This window comes from Microcaecilia unicolor, chromosome 4 (assembly GCF_901765095.1).
Source record: "Microcaecilia unicolor chromosome 4, aMicUni1.1, whole genome shotgun sequence".
In the NCBI taxonomy this organism is placed as follows: domain Eukaryota; kingdom Metazoa; phylum Chordata; class Amphibia; order Gymnophiona; family Siphonopidae; genus Microcaecilia; species Microcaecilia unicolor.
In genome coordinates this window covers 130,742,777-130,761,688 of record NC_044034.1, presented here as the reverse complement: position 1 = coordinate 130,761,688, position 18,912 = coordinate 130,742,777, and the positions used below count along the sequence as shown (strand labels likewise).

The 18,912-nt window shown below is 42.4% G+C and overlaps 1 protein-coding gene across 1 annotated transcript in view; it reads right to left on the bottom strand.

The window, feature by feature from the left end:
* Positions 1–18,912, bottom strand: part of NDFIP2 (Nedd4 family interacting protein 2) — a 211,043-nt gene that overhangs the window by 23,791 nt on the left and 168,340 nt on the right. The window contains exons 6-7 of the mRNA XM_030200624.1: positions 5,983–6,049; positions 2,983–3,088 (exon numbers count right to left, since the gene is read on the bottom strand). Coding sequence (XP_030056484.1) covers positions 2,985–3,088; positions 5,983–6,049 — 171 coding nt within the window. The 3' untranslated portion in view covers positions 2,983–2,984. The remainder of the gene's footprint in view (positions 1–2,982; positions 3,089–5,982; positions 6,050–18,912) is intronic.

Genomic DNA, 18,912 nt, shown 5'->3' with positions numbered 1-18,912 from the left:
TTTCCAGAAGGGCGGGACCAGAGGCAGAGCTGAGACAGAAGGGAATGCAGGCTGAAGCGCCACTCGCCTTCACTGCTGACGCCGGACCCTGAGGTAAGAATTTTTAAATTCTGGCCGGCACGCAGGAAGGCGAGAAGCAGGCAGAGGACAGGTCATGCTTGCACTCGGAGGGGAGAGAGAGAGAGGGAGGGAGGTGCGGGGGTCTGGGGCTCGGAGGAGAGGGGGGGCATGGAACTCGGAGGGAAGCGGTCCTGGAACTTGAAGGGGAGGGGGGCCTGGAACTCGTCGGAGAGGGAGGGAGGGAGGGAGGGGGGCATGGAACTCGGAGGGAGGACTGGGGGGGAAGAAGAGGGGCGATTCTCTACTCACCTCCAACAATCTGTGGCTGGCTGGCTGGTGCTGGCTTCCCTTCCCTTTCACTGATCCGCCCTCTGACGTCATCGCGAGGGTGGACCAATGGGAAGTGTGTTACGAACCCAGGCATCCAGACGTAGAACGTTTGAGGTGCAAATTATTATATAGGATATTTTCTTTAAAGAAAGGTGAGTTCATATGAATTACTAAAGAACATGTACCTAAATAATTAAATACAAGAGTTGTATTTATTTAGGTACATGTTCTTTAGTAATTCATTAAATAAAGTATCCTGCATTATTTTTGATTAACTCTGGCTTATTGAGTTCATGATCAGGTGAAGAAAGTAGTATGTTCTGTCTTTTATAAACTTTACTTATGGCAATGTTTGAAAATCTAAGGAGGTAATTCTATAAGGAGGGTACCAAGAACATATGAAATTAACCTGAATACTGGTACTTGCGCATGTAGGTGCTCACATACACACATAAATGCCAATATTCCAGCTATATGCTATTCTGTAAAATGGCACCTATAAATGGAAGGTGCATAGTTTGCAACTAGTTTCACATGGGCAGAGTTTGGGTGGAACATGGGAAGGCCACACATTCACACGTTTATGTCAAAATCCTATAATCTATGCAAGATCATTTACACCAGCTCCATGGCTGGTGTTAAGTGATTGTGCTTAGAACAGGGCTCGGCAAACGGTCAATTGTGATTGACCAGTTGATTGTGAGTTCACAACCAAAAAATATAATAGCTGTACTCTCTCACACTTGGGCCCCAGCCTACTTTGACATCCATTCATTTCCTTTCCGCCCTGTATCATACAGCATGCACTGGCATTCGCAAGCTAGCTGAAACCAATGAAGGTAGGCGTACAGATGGATGATTTCCTTCAGTGTTGTCATTGGATATGAAAACTATAACTTACCGAGATTGCATGTGGGATAACATGGTGTGCAGTGACCTATCTTCTTTCGCACTGCTACCTCCAGGTAAAAATGAATACACACACAAATAAAACAAACACACAAAAAAAACTGGTGACGTACCATTCCATTATACAATGCATGATGGGTACCTGTCCTGTGAAATCAGTCAGTTTCTGACAAATTTTGGGATACAATACATTGTAACACATTTTCCAGTCAATCTTGGTCAAATTGAAAGTTTGAAAATAGATCTCTACACTGAAATGTTTGCCGACCCCTGGTCTACATTCTTGGCATGTTATGCTGGTATTCTATAAAAAGAAGTAGGCATCTGCTTTTCTTTACACAATAGGTTTCAAGTAGGTCACTAGTAGGTACCCCTTTACAGAATTATCCTGTATGTGCTCAATTCAATAAAGGACGCTAAAACATAGGTGCCAAAAATTTGGGCACTGTCAATTTAGTATAAGTCCACACTTTTGGCACGTAACTCTAGGCAGGAGCACTTACGCCATGTCAATGGCTGGTTTAAATGCTCATGACCAAATACTGGCAGTTACGCAAGTAACTAACAGTATTCTTTAACTTAGTACCTCATTGTTTTCCATGCCTCTGACACGCCCATGCCAACGTCCCACCTGAAGTTGTGTGCTATAGAAATTAGGTGTAAGTTTATCAACGGGGCTAAGTCATTTACATGCTTACCTACAAATCAGTGCTTGTTAATGCCAATTATTGGTATTTACTGCCAATTTAGAATCAATAAGCTAATTTATTTATGCATATAAACGACCCCTGTGCACCCAACTGTGCATCCAATTTTTAGCAACCTTTGTAGAATTTGGGGGCATAAGTCCATAATATATTTTAAACTTGTATAGCAGCCTTAATTTGAGCTGTTTGGATTATTGCAATAGATTATTGGGGTTACCAGAAGTAACAGACACTTCTTCAAAATAGTATAAAAATGCTGTAGAGTTGACTGGTGTTAGTAGTAGGTCTGCTAGAATTTCTCCAACTTTGAAGTCTTCTACATTGGCTCCCATACAACAGAAATTCAGTTTAAAATTCGTTCCTTGATTTTTAAAGTACTGCATGAAATTCAGCTAGCGTATCTAAGGAAAGCCCTAGATTGTCATATATCAAGCTGAACTTTAAGATCTGCTGAGTCTCATCAACTAAGCATTTTAAGGCTGTAGGTTGCTAGATTTGCTGAGGAGAGTAGGGACTGCTTGACTTCTATCACTGGGTCAACATTATGGAATGTCTTGTCTAGGGTCATTCATTCAGAAGATAAATTTTATCTTTTAAAAATGTTTGATGACATGATTGTTTAGGAATGCCCTTGGGGATGAGGGGAGTGATCAGCCTCCCTATTTCCTTATTCAGTGATAGAGAATAGGGAAGCTGATTGCTTTAATAACTGTCATTGAAGGGCTATTACTTGTTAAATCAATTTTGTTATATCAAAGATGTGAATAAAATGTGTCCAATGTAATCCTTAGCCAAACAGGACTGAGGAGGTCTCTAAGTATCAACAGCTAAACAGGAAATCCGATGCACAACTATAGAAAATTTCTAGGCTTTCCCACAGCTTTCTAAGCAATGCTCTGCAACACCACCATCAGACGACATTACCCATATGAGAAGCTGATTCATCCTGTTGGCTCTTGAAGAATTATTTTCTTACCTTTAGTACAAGAAGAAAAACCGTGTTCTATGAGCAGCGGCCATACTTTCAGACATGTTTCTGACTTTCAAATAATTGACAAATCCTCTGAAGAACAGGAGGAGGCCTAAAAATGTAAAAATCAAAAAGTGTTATATCACTGAACCCATCATAATGACCAATAAAAATGAAAGCGGAGTTGCTTTCCTGTTATAGATGTTCCTGGACATCAGGATATAAGGTCCTCATACATGGTGATATTGAACGAAGCCCAGGTTGGAGCAGTGGCTACCAAGCTTCTAGAGCTTTCTGCTATGTTCTGAGTATATGAGGGATGTCCCACGTCACCCTGGTCATGTAAGCCCATCCATCAGCTGAGCACTGCGTAATTTGAAAAAGCCAACTACTTGGAAAGGAAAGGGAGTTTTGAAAGAACTGGTATCCTGCTGTCCTCTGAGATCACTTGTTATAGGTAAGCAATGCAACTTTCTTCAAGAACAAGAATATGCAGACTTCACACATGTAAATCCCTATTAGAATAAACTGTAGAAGAAAATATTGCCAACAGGCTATATTATTTTGGAGGGGGTGAGGGAGGGAGACAAACAGGAAATAAAAATGGGCCATGGGGGAATATTGTTGGATTCTAAACCTCAAAGAGATTTTGCAAGACAACTTTACCAAATCTATTGGGGGTCTTTGTCCAAACAATAATAGAAAGTGAACTTGTGGATGCAACTCCATATCATATCCTTGCAAATTGTTTCCCTGAAGGCTTTCAGTTGGCCCACAAAATTCTCCTAATTGAAACTATCAAAGCCAGTCAGGAGAAAAGGGCATGCCAAAACATGAACATGGGCCATCTCTCAAAGGATGACTTGCAGAGTCACTTATCTTCCAGGGAAGGAAAAAGCCTCAGCAGACAGATTCATCTAGTTCTCAGAACCCCAACAGTAATCATTGGATGGAGAAGTAGCAAAGAGGCTATTCTGTGGAGGAGTGGCCTAGTGGTTAGGGTGGTGGTCTTTGGTCCTGGGGAACTGATGAACTGAGTTCAAGTCCCACTTCAGGCACAGGCAGCTCCTTGTGACTCTGGGCAAGTCACTTAACCCTCCATTGCCCCTGGTACAAATAAGTACCTGTATACAATATATAAACCGCATTGAGCCTGCCATGAGTGGGAAAGCGCGGGGTACAAATGTAACAAAAATAAAAAATAAAAAAATTCTACAAATAGGGAGCACCTCCGTTTGCATCTCCTTTATACAGAAGCTTTCTCCAGTTGTGTGTGAAGGAGGAAGACACAAGCAAACAAGTGTCAAATGCTTTTCCCTGGATGAAGGAAAGTACCTTCTTTATATATATCCTCAAATTACTCTGGTAACAAAAAGTTTGTTAAAACTCAGAAGAGAACAGTGACTCTGACCCTAAGAGTGTCCTATCTGCCAAGACAGAAATAGTTCCCACTCCGTTAGGAGTTGTCCATTTTGGAAGTCAGTTTGGCTGGGGAATTCCTAAATTATCATCACAGAATTAGGGAATATTGTGCTGTCCTTCTCAGCCTAAGCCAGTGATTCCCAAATCTGTCCTGGGGAACCTCAACCAGTCAGGTTTTCATGGATATCCACCAATATGCATGAGATAGTATTTGCAAAACAAAGGAAGCATTTTATGCAAATTGATCTCATAATATAGAAAAATGTTGGTATGAATATTCATGGTGGATATCGTGAAAATATATCAACTGCCTAAGTTCCTAACAGAGGGGCCCTTTTACTAAGCGTCGGTAAGCCCAATGCAGGCTTACCGCTCGCTATTCCAGAACTAGTGCGGGACTACCATAGGAGCCCGGTGGTAGTTCCCACCCCCTGTGCGCGCCATTTCTGCAGCTACCAAAAATGTTCTATTTTTGTAGTGTTGGTGCTTAGCTTGCGGTAATCGCTGCCCGATACCACCAGATTAGAGCGGGAGCTCTTACTGCCACCTCAATGGGTGGCAGTAAGGGCTCCCCCCCCCTGAAATAGCTGTGCGGCAAGTGGATCACTTACTATATGGCCATTTCTCTTCTTCCAAAAAAGATAGCCTTTTACCCGCTGTGGTAAAAGGGGCCTCAGCACATATCAAAAACACATGCTGATGCTAGCGCAGACCCCTTTTTACTGCAGCTTAGTAAAAAGGCTCCAGGGACAGGATTCCTACCATCACAAAACAGACATGGCTGCTGAAAGAGTAGTTCCAAAACTGGGAAATGTGGATTAGGGAATGGAATGTAGTAATATCAGGAAGGGTGAGGGAAGCAAGAAAAAGTATCATGCTGAGGTAGGAATGAAGGGAACGTGGTAACACCAAGTAGGAGGTAAAAGAAAGTGATGCTGATGCCAGAGAAGGGGTAGTGGGAAGGAAGGGAAAGTGATGCAAAGGGATAACGGTGAAGGAGCAAAGGGAAGGTGATGCCAGGTTGGGGGGAGAGAGGAGATAGGGAAGTTGCTTGCAATAACAAAGTAAACCCAGTGATCGGTGTACAATAACATAACTTAACCTAGTACGGGCATGCCTAACATTTAGATGCCCACACTTACATCAGCCATATCTAACAGAAACAGCTACTGTCTAGATCTCAGACACGAACCAGCACTTAATGGTGCGACAGCTTCCTCTTCTATACAAGGCAAACGAGACCCATACTTAAGCAAGTGTTTATGAAACTGAGGCCCCACAATTAGTCTTTGCCCATGGCCCCATTTTCCCAATGGCCACTCTTGTTTTGTATTGTATTGCAATGGGCATGTTCAGTAAGCTACCCAAGATATGTTCAGCTGGCAATACAGTTGTCATATAAAATGTTGCACATATGCACAGCTTTTTTTAGAGACTGGTACAGAAGACAAAATATATCATTAAACATGTAATGATTTCAAAATATGCATCATATTACTCAGCATATGAATAAAATGGTTGCCCTATGTCAGAATACTGGATCACATTGCTGAAGAATGATATTTCTTCTGAACTGCAACTTACCAAGTACTAGAAATATCCACCAAAGCCAGTACTGTCCATTAAAGTATCCAGTGAAATAGTCTGAGAACTAAATAAAAAAGTAAGCTTTTAGTATCATCACACACAGAATAAAGTACACACTTCTTACAATATAAATGCATGAACATTACAAAACAGTTAATCTAGTAGACTTAAGTACTTAATAGTCATTTTAAGGAATTTTACCTGTCCAGAATATATTACACAAGAAACCCAGGGGGTCTTTTACTATTAAAGCTTAGCTCAAGTTATCTACAGCAGGGCCCATTTTATTGTTATGGGCTTTTCCTGCAGATAACTCGAGCTAAGCTTTAGTAAAAGTCCCCCCACCCCACAATTAATCCATAAAAAGCAAAAACTAAATTCCAAAGAGCATGGAATGTTAATCAAGCTTTAAAGAGATTATTACTTAGTCCTAAGAGGCACACTGCACATAACACTTTATCAAGGGACAGTCATATTTGTGACACAACATACATTAGCACAATCATATTCTGATATGTTTGGGAAAGTTTTAATGAAAATAAAATTGTTGAAACAGCACATTTTTTCTCACCTATAACGTGTTTTTTTTAATATAGACAGCAGGATTGATCAGGTGATGTCATTTGCAATCTAGTTACAGTGTTGTATAGTAATTAATTAAATGCTTAAGTAAAACTTTTGACACTTTTACTTATAAAGAAGTACAGGATAACATTTGTTACTTTTACTGAAGTAATAATTTTGTCAATTTTTACTTCTTTTACTCAAGTTTACATCTGTTGCTTACAGTTAAAAGTTAAAGTGAAAGTGACACATAAATGATGATTCCTCAGTACATCAAACGAAACAGCAAAACCGGGCACAGGATTTTGCTATTGCAAATTTGGTCATGCAAACAGTGAATCATCTCGTCTTAAATTTTGTTGTTCAGTGAATAGAGCCCATGAGAACAGTAGTTTCCTGTGTTTATTGAACTGGTTACTGGTCACCATCCTTAACACAACAGTCATGTGTTGGGTCACTTTATTTATTTTTGAACATTTATACCCCACTTTTTTCCACAGTCGTGCAGACTCAAAGTGGCTTACAATGTGCAGAATAGGCCAAATTACATTGGGAGAATTACAAATCTCAAAAGAAGAATAGACAGAAAAGGGATGAAGAAAAGGGGAAAAGGTTAGAAAGAGGGAAAGGAAGATGAGGTGATTCAGAAGTAGGCTATCCAAGAAAGGCCAATCAAAGGTGGAGTCCAGGCGCTGAAACGACACTGAGTGACTAGAACAGCTTCCAGCAAACAATCCAAAAGAGTGCAGATGAGATATCCATGCTCGACCAGGAAAAAGAAGCAGCATGCCACGAGCAGGACCGTGTGGGGCAGGATGTGATGAGAGTTGAAACAGCAGGCTGCAGAAAGCGCCGAAAGCAGCTCGTCAACCGTCCACTCCAGCTCCTCAGACAATGGCTGCAGCAGCCAGGAGACGCAAATCTAGTTTGAAAGATTTATTATGATGTTGACTCTTATCAGCTCCTTCAGCAGACATGGCCTCTACGTCTGTAGTACTTTTAAGTTCTGCTGTATCTCTAATTTCTTTGTTCTCCCTGCTCAAATCACACTCCCCAAATCATTGCTACTGAAAATTTCTTTCCAAAAAGGATGTTGCAGCAGTACTGACCAGTTTAATCTCTTTTAGACATCTTTTTGAAGCAGTCCATCAAGCAAATTAAGAAAGTCTGGTGATGGTTTGGCTGCAATGGATCCTGAATACATTTCATACAGCACACAGCCCAGCGATCACAGATCACTGGCTACAGAGAAGTCCGCTCCATGGATGACTTCTGAAGCTGTGTATAGTGGAGACCCTTTCTCTCTGCCTTTCAAGTTTCTGTGTGGTATGCTTTCTCCATCATCATTTGTACCCTCTTCTGATCCAACAAAAGCAAAGAATTCCTCCAAATTTTCTCCTTCTGCTTTTGCCAAACTGAAATTGCTGAACTTCAAGGTTCCAGGTCCATCCAGCAATATCTTTGCAGGCGTGAGCTCACAGAAAATAATTCCAAGATTGTGAATACGATATAATCCAGTAACCAAATCAACGCCAAATTCTCTCACTACTTCTTCAGGTAACTGCTCATCCTGAGCAATAACCATCTCTAGGGAACCACCTGTGCATAGCTCCACTACAAGCCACAGATGATTACTTGTTTCATACCATTCATGAAAGGTGACCACATTCTTATGTCTAATATCATGGGTAAGGCGAACCCAGTTAGTAATTTCTGGCTTTTTGCTTTTATCAATACAAAGAATTGCAACAAAATTGATGGTGCCTTTTCGTCTGCCTTTATAAACAACAGACTTGCTTCCTTAACACAACACTTATGAGTTGGGTCACTTTATTTATTTTTGAACATTTATACCCCACTTTTTTCCACAGTCGTGCGGACTCAAAGGGGCTTACAATCTGCAGAATAGGCCAAATTACATTGGGAGAATTACAAATCTCAAAAGAAGAACAGACGGAAGAGGGATGAAGAAAAGGGGAAAAGGCTAGAAAGAGGGAAAAGAAGATGAGGTGATGCAGAAGTAGGCTATCCAAGACAGGCCAGTCAAAGGTGGAGTCCAGGCACTGAAACGACACTGAGTGACTAGAACAGCTTCCAGCAAGGCAATCCAAAAGAGTGCAGATGAGATATCCATGCTCGACCAGAGAAAAGAAGCAGCATGCCACCAGCAGGACCGTGTGGGGCTTAAGATGGTTGCAATTCTTGATGAACAAACATATACATACGTCTGTATCACAACAGGCTGCCCATCATCCCATGGAAAATTTTACATTAGGTTTACTGTCCACTGGATTGATAGAGTCTTTAGAGGAAGTCTCTTGTCTGGCCTTAAGACTGAAAGGTTGCCACGTAGTTTACATACTTGCATCAGTTCTTTAAGATATTCAAATAGAATTTGCTATAAAATGAGAAATTGTTAAAACAACAACAGACACTGAAATCCGTCTTTGTAATTGGACATACTGACAATTATAACAAAGATGCAAGTGATGAATTAGATAGCACTATTTCTAATACATATGATAATGACAATAATGATAAAGTATTCTTTAGTCAAGTGTTTCAGGAATTCCCTTGATCAAAACCTGCCGTCCCAGTAAGAAAACATCAGTAATACTGCAGCCTGGTATGATTTGAATGAACTTTTCATCTGACTGAACAATCCACTTTCTGCTAATGTAGTTGCTGAACACCATTTTAGCTGTGCTGGATTAATGACTCACAGGCACATTCGCATGAGTAAGGAGAAATTAGGCCTTACCTGCTAATTTGCTTTCCTTTAGTCCCTCCAGACCAGCACAGGATTGGATCGGCCCAGGATTGAACTGATGGGTTGTTATCTCCCTTCCAGCAGGTGGAGACTAAGAAGTTCTGACTCTAGGAGCCAATAGGAACCCTGGCCATGTGACTCTAGACTCAGTAATTGAATAACAAAGCAGGAAAGGAAAGAGACACAGTTCTGTGGCACCGGAAATCTGAGCAGCCTTGTAAGCACTGAGAAGAAGTACAGACGCGTAATTCAAGCGTCTCATGCCGGCAAACACAACCCTCCTTGGGGAAGATGTTTGAGAGCCAGCCAATTATGATACTCAAATCAGTGCTCTTAAAGCTGAGTCCAATGACTTCTTATTATTATTATAACCTTTTTTTTTTTTTTTAAATGAACAGATAAAGAGAACACACAGAGCAGCTCCGACCCGGAACTCTCCGGAACGATAACAAAAAACCACCTACAAACAGTTTATCAAAACAAAACGAACTGAAAGTCTGGGAGGGACCTGGGCCAGTCCGGAGGGACTAAAGGAAAGCAAATTAGCAGGTAAGGCCTAATTTCTCCTTCCTTAGCGTCCCTCCAGACCGGCCCAGAATTGGACTGATGGGATGTAACAAAGCAGTACCCTTAAGGGAGGGACCCCAGCAAACCTGCCGTATGGACCCTAGCTCCAAAAACCGCTTCCTGACGACACTGAACATCCAGCCTGTAATGCTTAGAAAAAGAATGCAAGGAAGCCCAAGTTGCGGCTTTACAAAGGTCCCCTGGTACCGGATAAAGAAGCACCATGGAACTGGCCAAGTGAAATGGAGAATCCGGGACATCCCATTGCGCCTGGATGACATCCTTGATATCCTGGTGCATAGGGAACGTCTTCCCCAAGTGCTTAATGCCCTTGACTAAGAGATCCACCACCTTATGTACCTCAGGAACTGCAGCCTGCTCCTCCTCCTCAAAATGAAGGGTAGAAGCCACCAAGGATATTAACTCCTGAAGATCTTCTTTATGGAATATCCACACGACCGAGGGGTCCTCCCCCCACAGGAAGGGAATCTGCACTTGGATCAGAAGAGAGATGATCCTCTACCTGTTGTGCATCCAAAACTTCCACCTCCTCCTCCACCTCCAAGGCAGGCAGATCTAACTCTGTATCAGAGAGCTGCTCCTCAGGGAGATCCCAAGATCCCTGGGCTCTCTTAGATGGAGGAAAATGATTTGTCAGGCCACCCCCAGAGGAGGCAGGAGAAGAAGCAGCCTCAGCATCAGATTTTTTTTAAATAAGAAAGCCTGGTACATTTGTAAAACAAACTCAGAAGGGCAACCCTCCTCCTGAGAAGACAAATTCTGAGGCATAGCAACCCCGGAGTTCTCAGGTTGCAACGACCGAGCTGGGCTGTCTCTATCTGGAAGGGAAGAAGAACCTGTCAAAATGGCCACCTTTCCCACCGAGGAAGACACGCTGGCGGGCTCTGACGTGGGGACTGCCAACGCTGAATGAGTCGCGACTGCAGGGACCGAAGGAGGGGGAGGCACCGCCGTAGCTTCTCCACCATTCTGGCCCTGCTTTCTCTCTCTTTTTTTTTTTTTTTTTAACTAAGTGCCGCACAGGCTCTCCCGCCGACACTGCCACCCTGGAAAATGACGAAGCTGCTCTGCTCGTTCGTTCCGCGGGACTAAAGGCTGCTCTTTTTTTTTTTTTTAAGTACACAGTGGCTGCCTCTCCCTAAGCTGAAACACCCTTCCTCCGAAGGGGTAAAGCTCTTCCCTGCTGACAGAAGCAGCCCAGAAAAGTGGGAGCAAAGGAGCGAGGAAAAGAGGGGGAGGGACCTGGTACCCCCGAATATACACCCCAGAGCACAAGAGACCCGGTGCACAGAATAAGAAAATCCTCCCCCCCCCCTTTTTTTTTTAAATAGCCAAGAGAAGGAAATAAGAGAAGAGACTAAGGGCTCACCTCCTTCCACCTTCTGGAGACTGAGATTACCGAGCCTAGGGTCACATGGCCAGGGCTCCTATTGGTTCCTAGAGTCAGAACTTTTCAGTCTCCACCTGCTGAAAGAGTGCATAACCCATCAGTCCAATCCTGGGCCAGTCCAGAGGGATGCTAAGGAACAGTCATTTTCAAGAATGTAGTTTTACTACAAGCAAAGTGTCTTGAATTGTAGAGCAATAAAGTTCAGATAAAAACGTTAACAGTGGTACTTTTATCTTTTACTGAAAAGTATGATATTAGGAAATAACTTTTTTACTTTCACTTAAGTAAATTTGTTTATGTATTCTTCACTGAACTTTTACGTAAGTATTAAAATATATATTTATTTTCACTTTTATTTAAGTACTTTGACCTAGTACTTGGAACAACACCGATGAAACAGATCTCTTTGAGCTCAGAACTAAGTGTAAAGTTCATAAATACATGGCCACCTTAGTCCCTCCCCTCAGTTAGTTTCATGGCTCAAGAAAAAAAATACAACTTTTGGGGCACTGAGAGGGATTGTATTCCTGATTAATCCTCCTGCCTACAAAAAACACCAGATACAGGAGAACAACAACGCTTTTCCTATTGAAAAGTTAGATTAAGTAAGGTACATAAATGGATGACTCCCAAAGTTCAGGGCTGCTCAAGTCAACTTTGATCCACTGTCCATATACAGCCTGGTGGTCCAAATGAGAAAAATCAGAATGGCAATGTTACCATGGCAGATGGCCCCACAACTTGACCAAACTCACCATCTCTGATCCTGGACTGCTCCAAGCAGAAATAAAACTAAGTATGAAAGGGGACCAACTTGTACGGTCTGTGTCCAGTATAAGGCAAGACAGTCTGAGATGGGCTGGAGAGGTCTTTCATGGCACCTTCAGTGGTTAGAACATGAGGACAGTGCCAGGCAGAAATGTAGTCTGTGTCCCGTGTATGACAAGACAGACTCAGATATGCTAAAGTGGACTTCAAAAGCAAAGCTAGTGGTTGAAAAATAGGGACAGTGCCGGGTGGCCTTCTATGGCCCATGTCCAAGAAATACCAAAGAAAGACCAGGATAAAATATTTTATATCACATTTGTTGTTGGTTTAATCATGAATTGATAATGAGTGTGACTGATAGGCTGGTTCAAGGGGGAGGAGCAGTACTTTATGCCAAAACTGATATAAAAGCAACTGTAATGCACTGGGTGTGAGAAAAGAATGAAGCACTGTAAGCCATCTTGAAAAGAGATGATAGCACTTACATACACACATATTATCTACAGACCACCATCTCAGAAAGAGGAACTAAAGAGAGCTCTAGTCATAGATATCCAAAATTAGGAATGAAAGGTGAGATGCTGCTGCTAGAAGATTTCAACCTACAAGATGACTACAGCATTCCATCTGCAGAATTGGAAAGAAGTAGAGAGAGATCATGGATACCTTTTCAAAGCGATGTACTCAGGCATAGGGTAAAAAAAACCCATATGGGAAGGGTGGCGCTGGATCTAGTGCTTATAAATGAAATGTGTTCATGGGGCCCACCTGGGAAGCAGTGATGATCATATGGTATGGGTTGATTTTAAAAGTTAATCCAGTATCTAGATATATCAAGCTCAAAGTAAAGAGCTTCAAACATGCTAGCTTTATCAAAATGACACAGTGCCTGAAAGAGAAGCTGGCAGAGTGTGAGGAAATAAATGGAAGCAAAAGGACAGAGGACAAAACAAAAGAGCTATAAAAAGAGCAATGGATCGTTATGCTACGGAAGTAAAGAAAAGCAAAGGGAAAAGAAAGCCATTATGGGTTTCCTAGGAGGTAGCTGACAAAATAAAAGGCTAGTGTTCACAAAGTACAAAGAATAGCAAAGGGAGAACAGAGAAAAGAATATCAGGTAAAGCTGAGAGAAACAAAAAGAGAAATCAGGAAGGCAAGGGCAGAAGAAAAAATGGCCAGAGGTGTGATAAAACTCTTTTCAGGTACGTCCAGGAAAGGAGAAAGGCCATAAGTGGAATTCTAAAACCAAAATATGCTGCAAATAAGGAGAATGACTAGGAAACAGCAGAAATGTTAAGCACCTTTGTTGAGTCTTCATACAGGAAAGACCTGGAGAGAGACCATGGATAACTAGCAAATACACGTATCAAAATTAAATAGATAAGGCATCTTTCATAGAAGAGGATGTCCATGAAGAACTTGAAGGGCTGAAAGTGGACAAAGCCACAGGACCAGACAGAATGCATTCCAAGATACAAACAGAGCTCAGAGATCTTCTGACAAATCCCCTGAAGGATATGTTTAACAGATGCCTGGAGATGGGATGTTCCATATAACTGGAGGAGGACAGATGTGGTTCCTCTTCAAAGAAATAGCAACAAAGAGGAAGAGTAAGAGGAGTAAACCTCATCTCGGTGATAGAAAAAGGCAATAATTTTTTTAACATTCTAGTAGGAAGAAAGATCCCAGATTGTGCGCTTCTGGACAACTGAGAGGAGCTGGATGAGACTGCCTATAGATCCTGGCAAAGAATAATGTTATGCAGAAAAGTCACGGGCAGACTGGTTTGTTGTAAGAGTTGTAGTAGGTCATTACTATGCTGAATAGGTGCTTGGTCAAATTGGCAACTTGTTCAATGTACTGAGAGAGATTGTTTTTTGGCAGCTGCAAAGGCTTGGTGGCACTCTGTCATCTGTTTCTTACAGTTTAACAGAAGGTTCAAGAGTAAGAAGTGCAGGAAGAGCATCCCATAAGAAGGGAACTCTTTCTGACCCTCTCCGTCTTGAGCCTTCTATTAGGAAATTCAAATCTGCACTAAAACCAAGGCTACCAGGGTAAGGGTTGGGTTTCACCTATAGCTGCCTTGACTTCAAATGGTTTTCCTGCTCCATGCTCTCTCTTTCCAATCATTTAATGGAGTTCTTTTCCTAACTTCCCTTGGATTTTAATGTGTAAACCACTTTATTAATTACTATAAAGAGCAGTACATTAGGTTCGATAATCCATAAAGTTAGCCAATCACCATTAACCTATGAGCTCTGATTCAAGATGAAATCTTGGCAGATCAGTATCAACTGACATTATATGCAGTATTTTGTTTGCATAAATTATACACAACAGGCTTAATAAATGCAGGATCTGTCCCAGGGGCTTAAAAAAACATTAAATAACAAGGATAAACATGACTATGAAACCACAATCCTGCTTAATAGGATTTAAGGCAGAGTATTGGACTGATACAGAGAGACCCTTTCCATCAGGAAGTATACCAGCCACTGGTATGCCTGATGGCTAATTCTCAGGTCCTAGCATCTGTTTAATAAGCTAGCATGATCAACCAGATCAAATGCATATAAAACACAATCCATAAAGCCTGCCTCTGCTTGTCAAAAAGGTAGAATATCTCTTCCACAGATAAGAGAGTTTTCAGATCTGTGTGAACTTGAAAATCTGCTTAAGACTGGTAGAAGTTATTAGTGTCTTTAAGAAAAGGGAACAGTTGAGGGGCAACAACTAACTCAAATTGTAAAATGTCTACTGGATTATAATTTAGCCCAGAGTGGCATCTTACCTACATTTTTTCTAAGAAAGGAACAAAGCACTTCACTAAGGGTTTGCATAAAGTTCTCTACTGAAGTTTCATCTCAAAAGTGAGCTTTCTGAGCGTAACAATTCAAGTGTAGTTTATAGTTTATTAAAAATGTTCTATACCACTCAAACTGACTGGCAGAGCTGAGTGATGCACAAGCTAAAAACAAAAATAATTGGAAAGGAACTCTAATATGAAAGGAAAGAACCAATCTCACTAACAGAATAGTGAAAAGAAAAGGGGAAGAAGGTAAAGGAAAAGAAGATACAAAATAACCTTAAATTAATATAAATCTCAAGATTTACACTCTAAACAAACTAGCAAAAGAAACAAAACAAATAAGATTAATAAAATTAACTCCACTTGAGACTCTGATGGGCCAGTGGCCCTCAAAACTCTCCCCCCAACCATACTCCAGTATAAAAGAAAAAAGTGCTGGAACCAAAACTCCTCCCATTCCCCAAGGATTAGCCCAAATGTCCAAAATCCAGCAGGGTTCATCAGGAATCTCTACTTAATCTGGCCTGTGACAAACATTTTAGAAAATATTCCCCAACTCCTTTTATTTAGATTTTGCTCATACCTTTTTCAGTAGTAGCTCAAGGTGAGTTACATTCAGGTACACTGGATATTTCTCTGTCCCAGGAGGGCTCACAATCTAAGTTTATACCTGACGCAACGGAGGGTTAAGTGACTTGCCCAAGATCACAAGGAGCAGCAGTGGGATTTGAACCTGCCACCTCTGGATTGCAAAACCAGTGCTCTAACCACTAGGCCACTCCTCCATCCTCAGGTAACAACACATGAGAATCGCTCCTTGGTAATACTGAATTTTACAGTATTGGGATAAGTAGAGGGGGAGGGGGAGATTGGGGGAGGGGTGTCCTGGGATCTGCACCTTTTTTTATTTTTTACAAGGGCTGAGGTTTTCAATGGGAGACCGTGGGAATTAGTAAGAGGGCTGGAGAGAGTTGGAGGACTACTAGCTTACTAAGGAATTCGGGGACTGGCACAGGGCCTGCAGGTCATTTAAAAGCCTGTTGTCACTGCGTTTAAGTGACATTTTTGAAAAAGAATTATCATGCATTGTCATAGCTGTTAACATGCAAAGTTCTTAACCATGTCAAATATCCCAATACATTTTTCATGTGTTAACTATGGGCTATAGATGAGCTGGGAGTTTAGCCGTATCACACAGTTGAACAGTACAAAAATAATCATTAGCCTGTAACTATTTATCAAAGTTAGTACACTGACCTAATACATTTCTTCTTAATTTTCAGACATAATCCTGCTGTCACTACTGTACTTTACCAAAACATTGTCTACCCCTTCCAACTACATAATCTCATTGTAATGCAACCTGTGATATAGGCCAGTAATCAATTTACTTATATTTCACAAAAGGAAGGTAGTTCTCAAAAACTAGCCAGAAATGTATTAAGTTATTCTAACAAAAAGATATCACCTTAGCTTTTCTTGTTAGCTTTTTTTCCCATATCCAAATGGACTAGCACAGTTAAGTATACAACTTTATCATGAAGAAAGAGTGACACAATGTGGCGATACAGATGAAGTGTGAGCTAATAATTGTAATTATACTACTATTTGTATTACATTTCCCTAATTATATTTTAACCCCTATATGTATTACTTTAGCAACAGATGCACATATTGTCATTCCAATAAAGTTTTCTGAATTTGAGTCTATTATCTCTTGATTTCTATTGCATTCTGCCACTCTTATCACATACTATTAAATCAGTTTAAAAGGTAAGAAAGCATTTTGGAGCACCATTTCCAGCTTTCATAATTTGGAGGTTTGGATTCCAGATTGAGGGTGTATCCTAACCAGACTATTTGAAGAACCCACCGGTCGGAAGTTATGAGAGGCAACCTCTGGTGAAAAAACATCAACCTCCCCCTAACCAGCAAGTTGTCCAAAACGGACACTTTTACTGAGGCTATGCTTTCCTGGAGCCAATCAAAAGCCTGTCACTTGTTTTTCCTGAGGAGCAGCAGGGGCCTTGGGTGCATGCTGTTGATGGGAACGAGCACGCTGGGGCGGAGCCTGAAGAATCAGTCCTTGGGGATCATGGGACCAGACAGAGGGGGCACCCAGTTTCGTATAAGGACTTCCCAGAGTACCTTATGCAAAGGAGCTGTCACTGCCTCTTTAGGTGGAGAGGTGTAGTTCAGGACCTCAAGTATCTCAGCCCTGGGCTCATCTTCCACATCTACGGGGAATGGAATGGCTCCAGCCATTTCCCACACAAAAGATGAAAAGGAGAGGCTCTCAGGAGGAGACCGTCTTCTTTCAGGTGGAGGGGAAGGTTCAGAGGAGATCCCAAAGGACTCATCGGATGAAAAGTACCTGGGATCTTCCTCTGACTCCCACGAACGCTCCTCCACAGTATCAGAAAGCACTTCCCTCAGTGACCTCCGAGACTGTACCCACCTCAACGCCGAAGACCTATGGTCTCGATGGCGATGTCAAGGGGCCGACGCCCACATGGACTGCGGGGAAGCTTCCTCCACCAACGTCGATGTGAAATCGACCTGGGTGGCAGCTGATACCGGAGCCGTAAGCAGCAATGAGCTCGGGGACCTCACCACAGGTGGAGGGCCAGACGCAGCTGAAGCAGACGGCACAGCAGGCGCAAGCACCCCCGACACCGAAGCAGATTGGCTCAGTATCCTTCCAGAAGCTCTGGAAGCAAGACCGGTATGCGCTCGTCGAAAGCTGCCATCGGAGAAGGCTGCTGGGCCGGTGGAGCAGTCGGTGGCAGAGTCTCTCGAGGCTTGGAAGAAGGAACCGGACTGCTGAGAGGCCGACGCATCGGCACCTCCTGTATGGAGGGGGTGCTGTCCTCCCGGCGCCAACGCTTCTCGGGTGCCAAATCCCTCGGTGTCCCGGAGCTCCCGGCACCGTGCATCGAGGGGGAATGTTGTCAGTGCTTCTTAGCCTTCGCTCGATGCACCTCACCAAGGATCCTCGGTGCCGACGAGGATGACATCAAATTCCCATGTCGCCTCGGGGTCGGGTCTGATGGTGGACAGTTCCGGGGGACCTGTATAGCAGGCTTCGAGGTAGGTGGAGACCCATTCAATGCCTCACTGCTCTCAGCGTGCCATGGTCTCTCAGCAGCCATGCCTACCTCCGCACCAGACATCGATGCATCCCTCGATGTCAACGTTTGAAGCTGATGGGGGTCTTCAATGACATGGAAGGGAAGACAGCAGTGGCTAAATGAAAAGGCCTGAAAGGACACAAAAATAACAGAGGACCTGGCCGAGCAGCCTAAAACCGGCCGCACCAGAAAACAGTGGAAATAAAATTCTAAGAAAATAAAAGGAAAAATTATATATATATATATATATATATATATATACAGTATATATATATAATTATTATTATTTATTTCTTTTGAAAACAAAGGGAAGCAAAGAAAGACTTGAAAAAAGCCGAAAAAACACTTGAAGGCTCTTTCCCAGACTGCGAGAGGAACCACAGAAATGGGCTGTTGCTCCTCACATGAAAGAAAAAGAACTCAGGAGCGTGGCGGGCAGGACAACACTCGGAGCATGAGCAGTGCGATGCGTGGCGCGCTCAGAAGGCTCTAACAAAAACCTTTTGATATGTGAAATGCCGGTTCCCAGGCCGGCACGGATCGCCGACCCAGTTCTGAGTATAATCCAGCCTGCTTGTCCTCGGAGAACGAACGTACCCCACGTATAGGGGGTGGGACGCCGGAGAAGGAAAGTGGAATGCGGTGGATTCTGATAGCTTATCTTTGTTGAGTTGTCCACTTTCTCTGCTCTTAATTGCCTTTTTCATTGAGCCTCTTGTGGGTCTGATTCAAAACTCTCTACAGCTTAAGGGTATGGTGGTGCAGGCAGTAGAGCAATGTTGTATGCAGACAACGTGTTGTAATATACAGCAGAACTGAATAATTTACTTCCTGATTTCTTGGGCATCTTAGATATGTTTAGGGTGGTATAGGAATATAAATTGAAACTGGCAAAATACAAGATTAT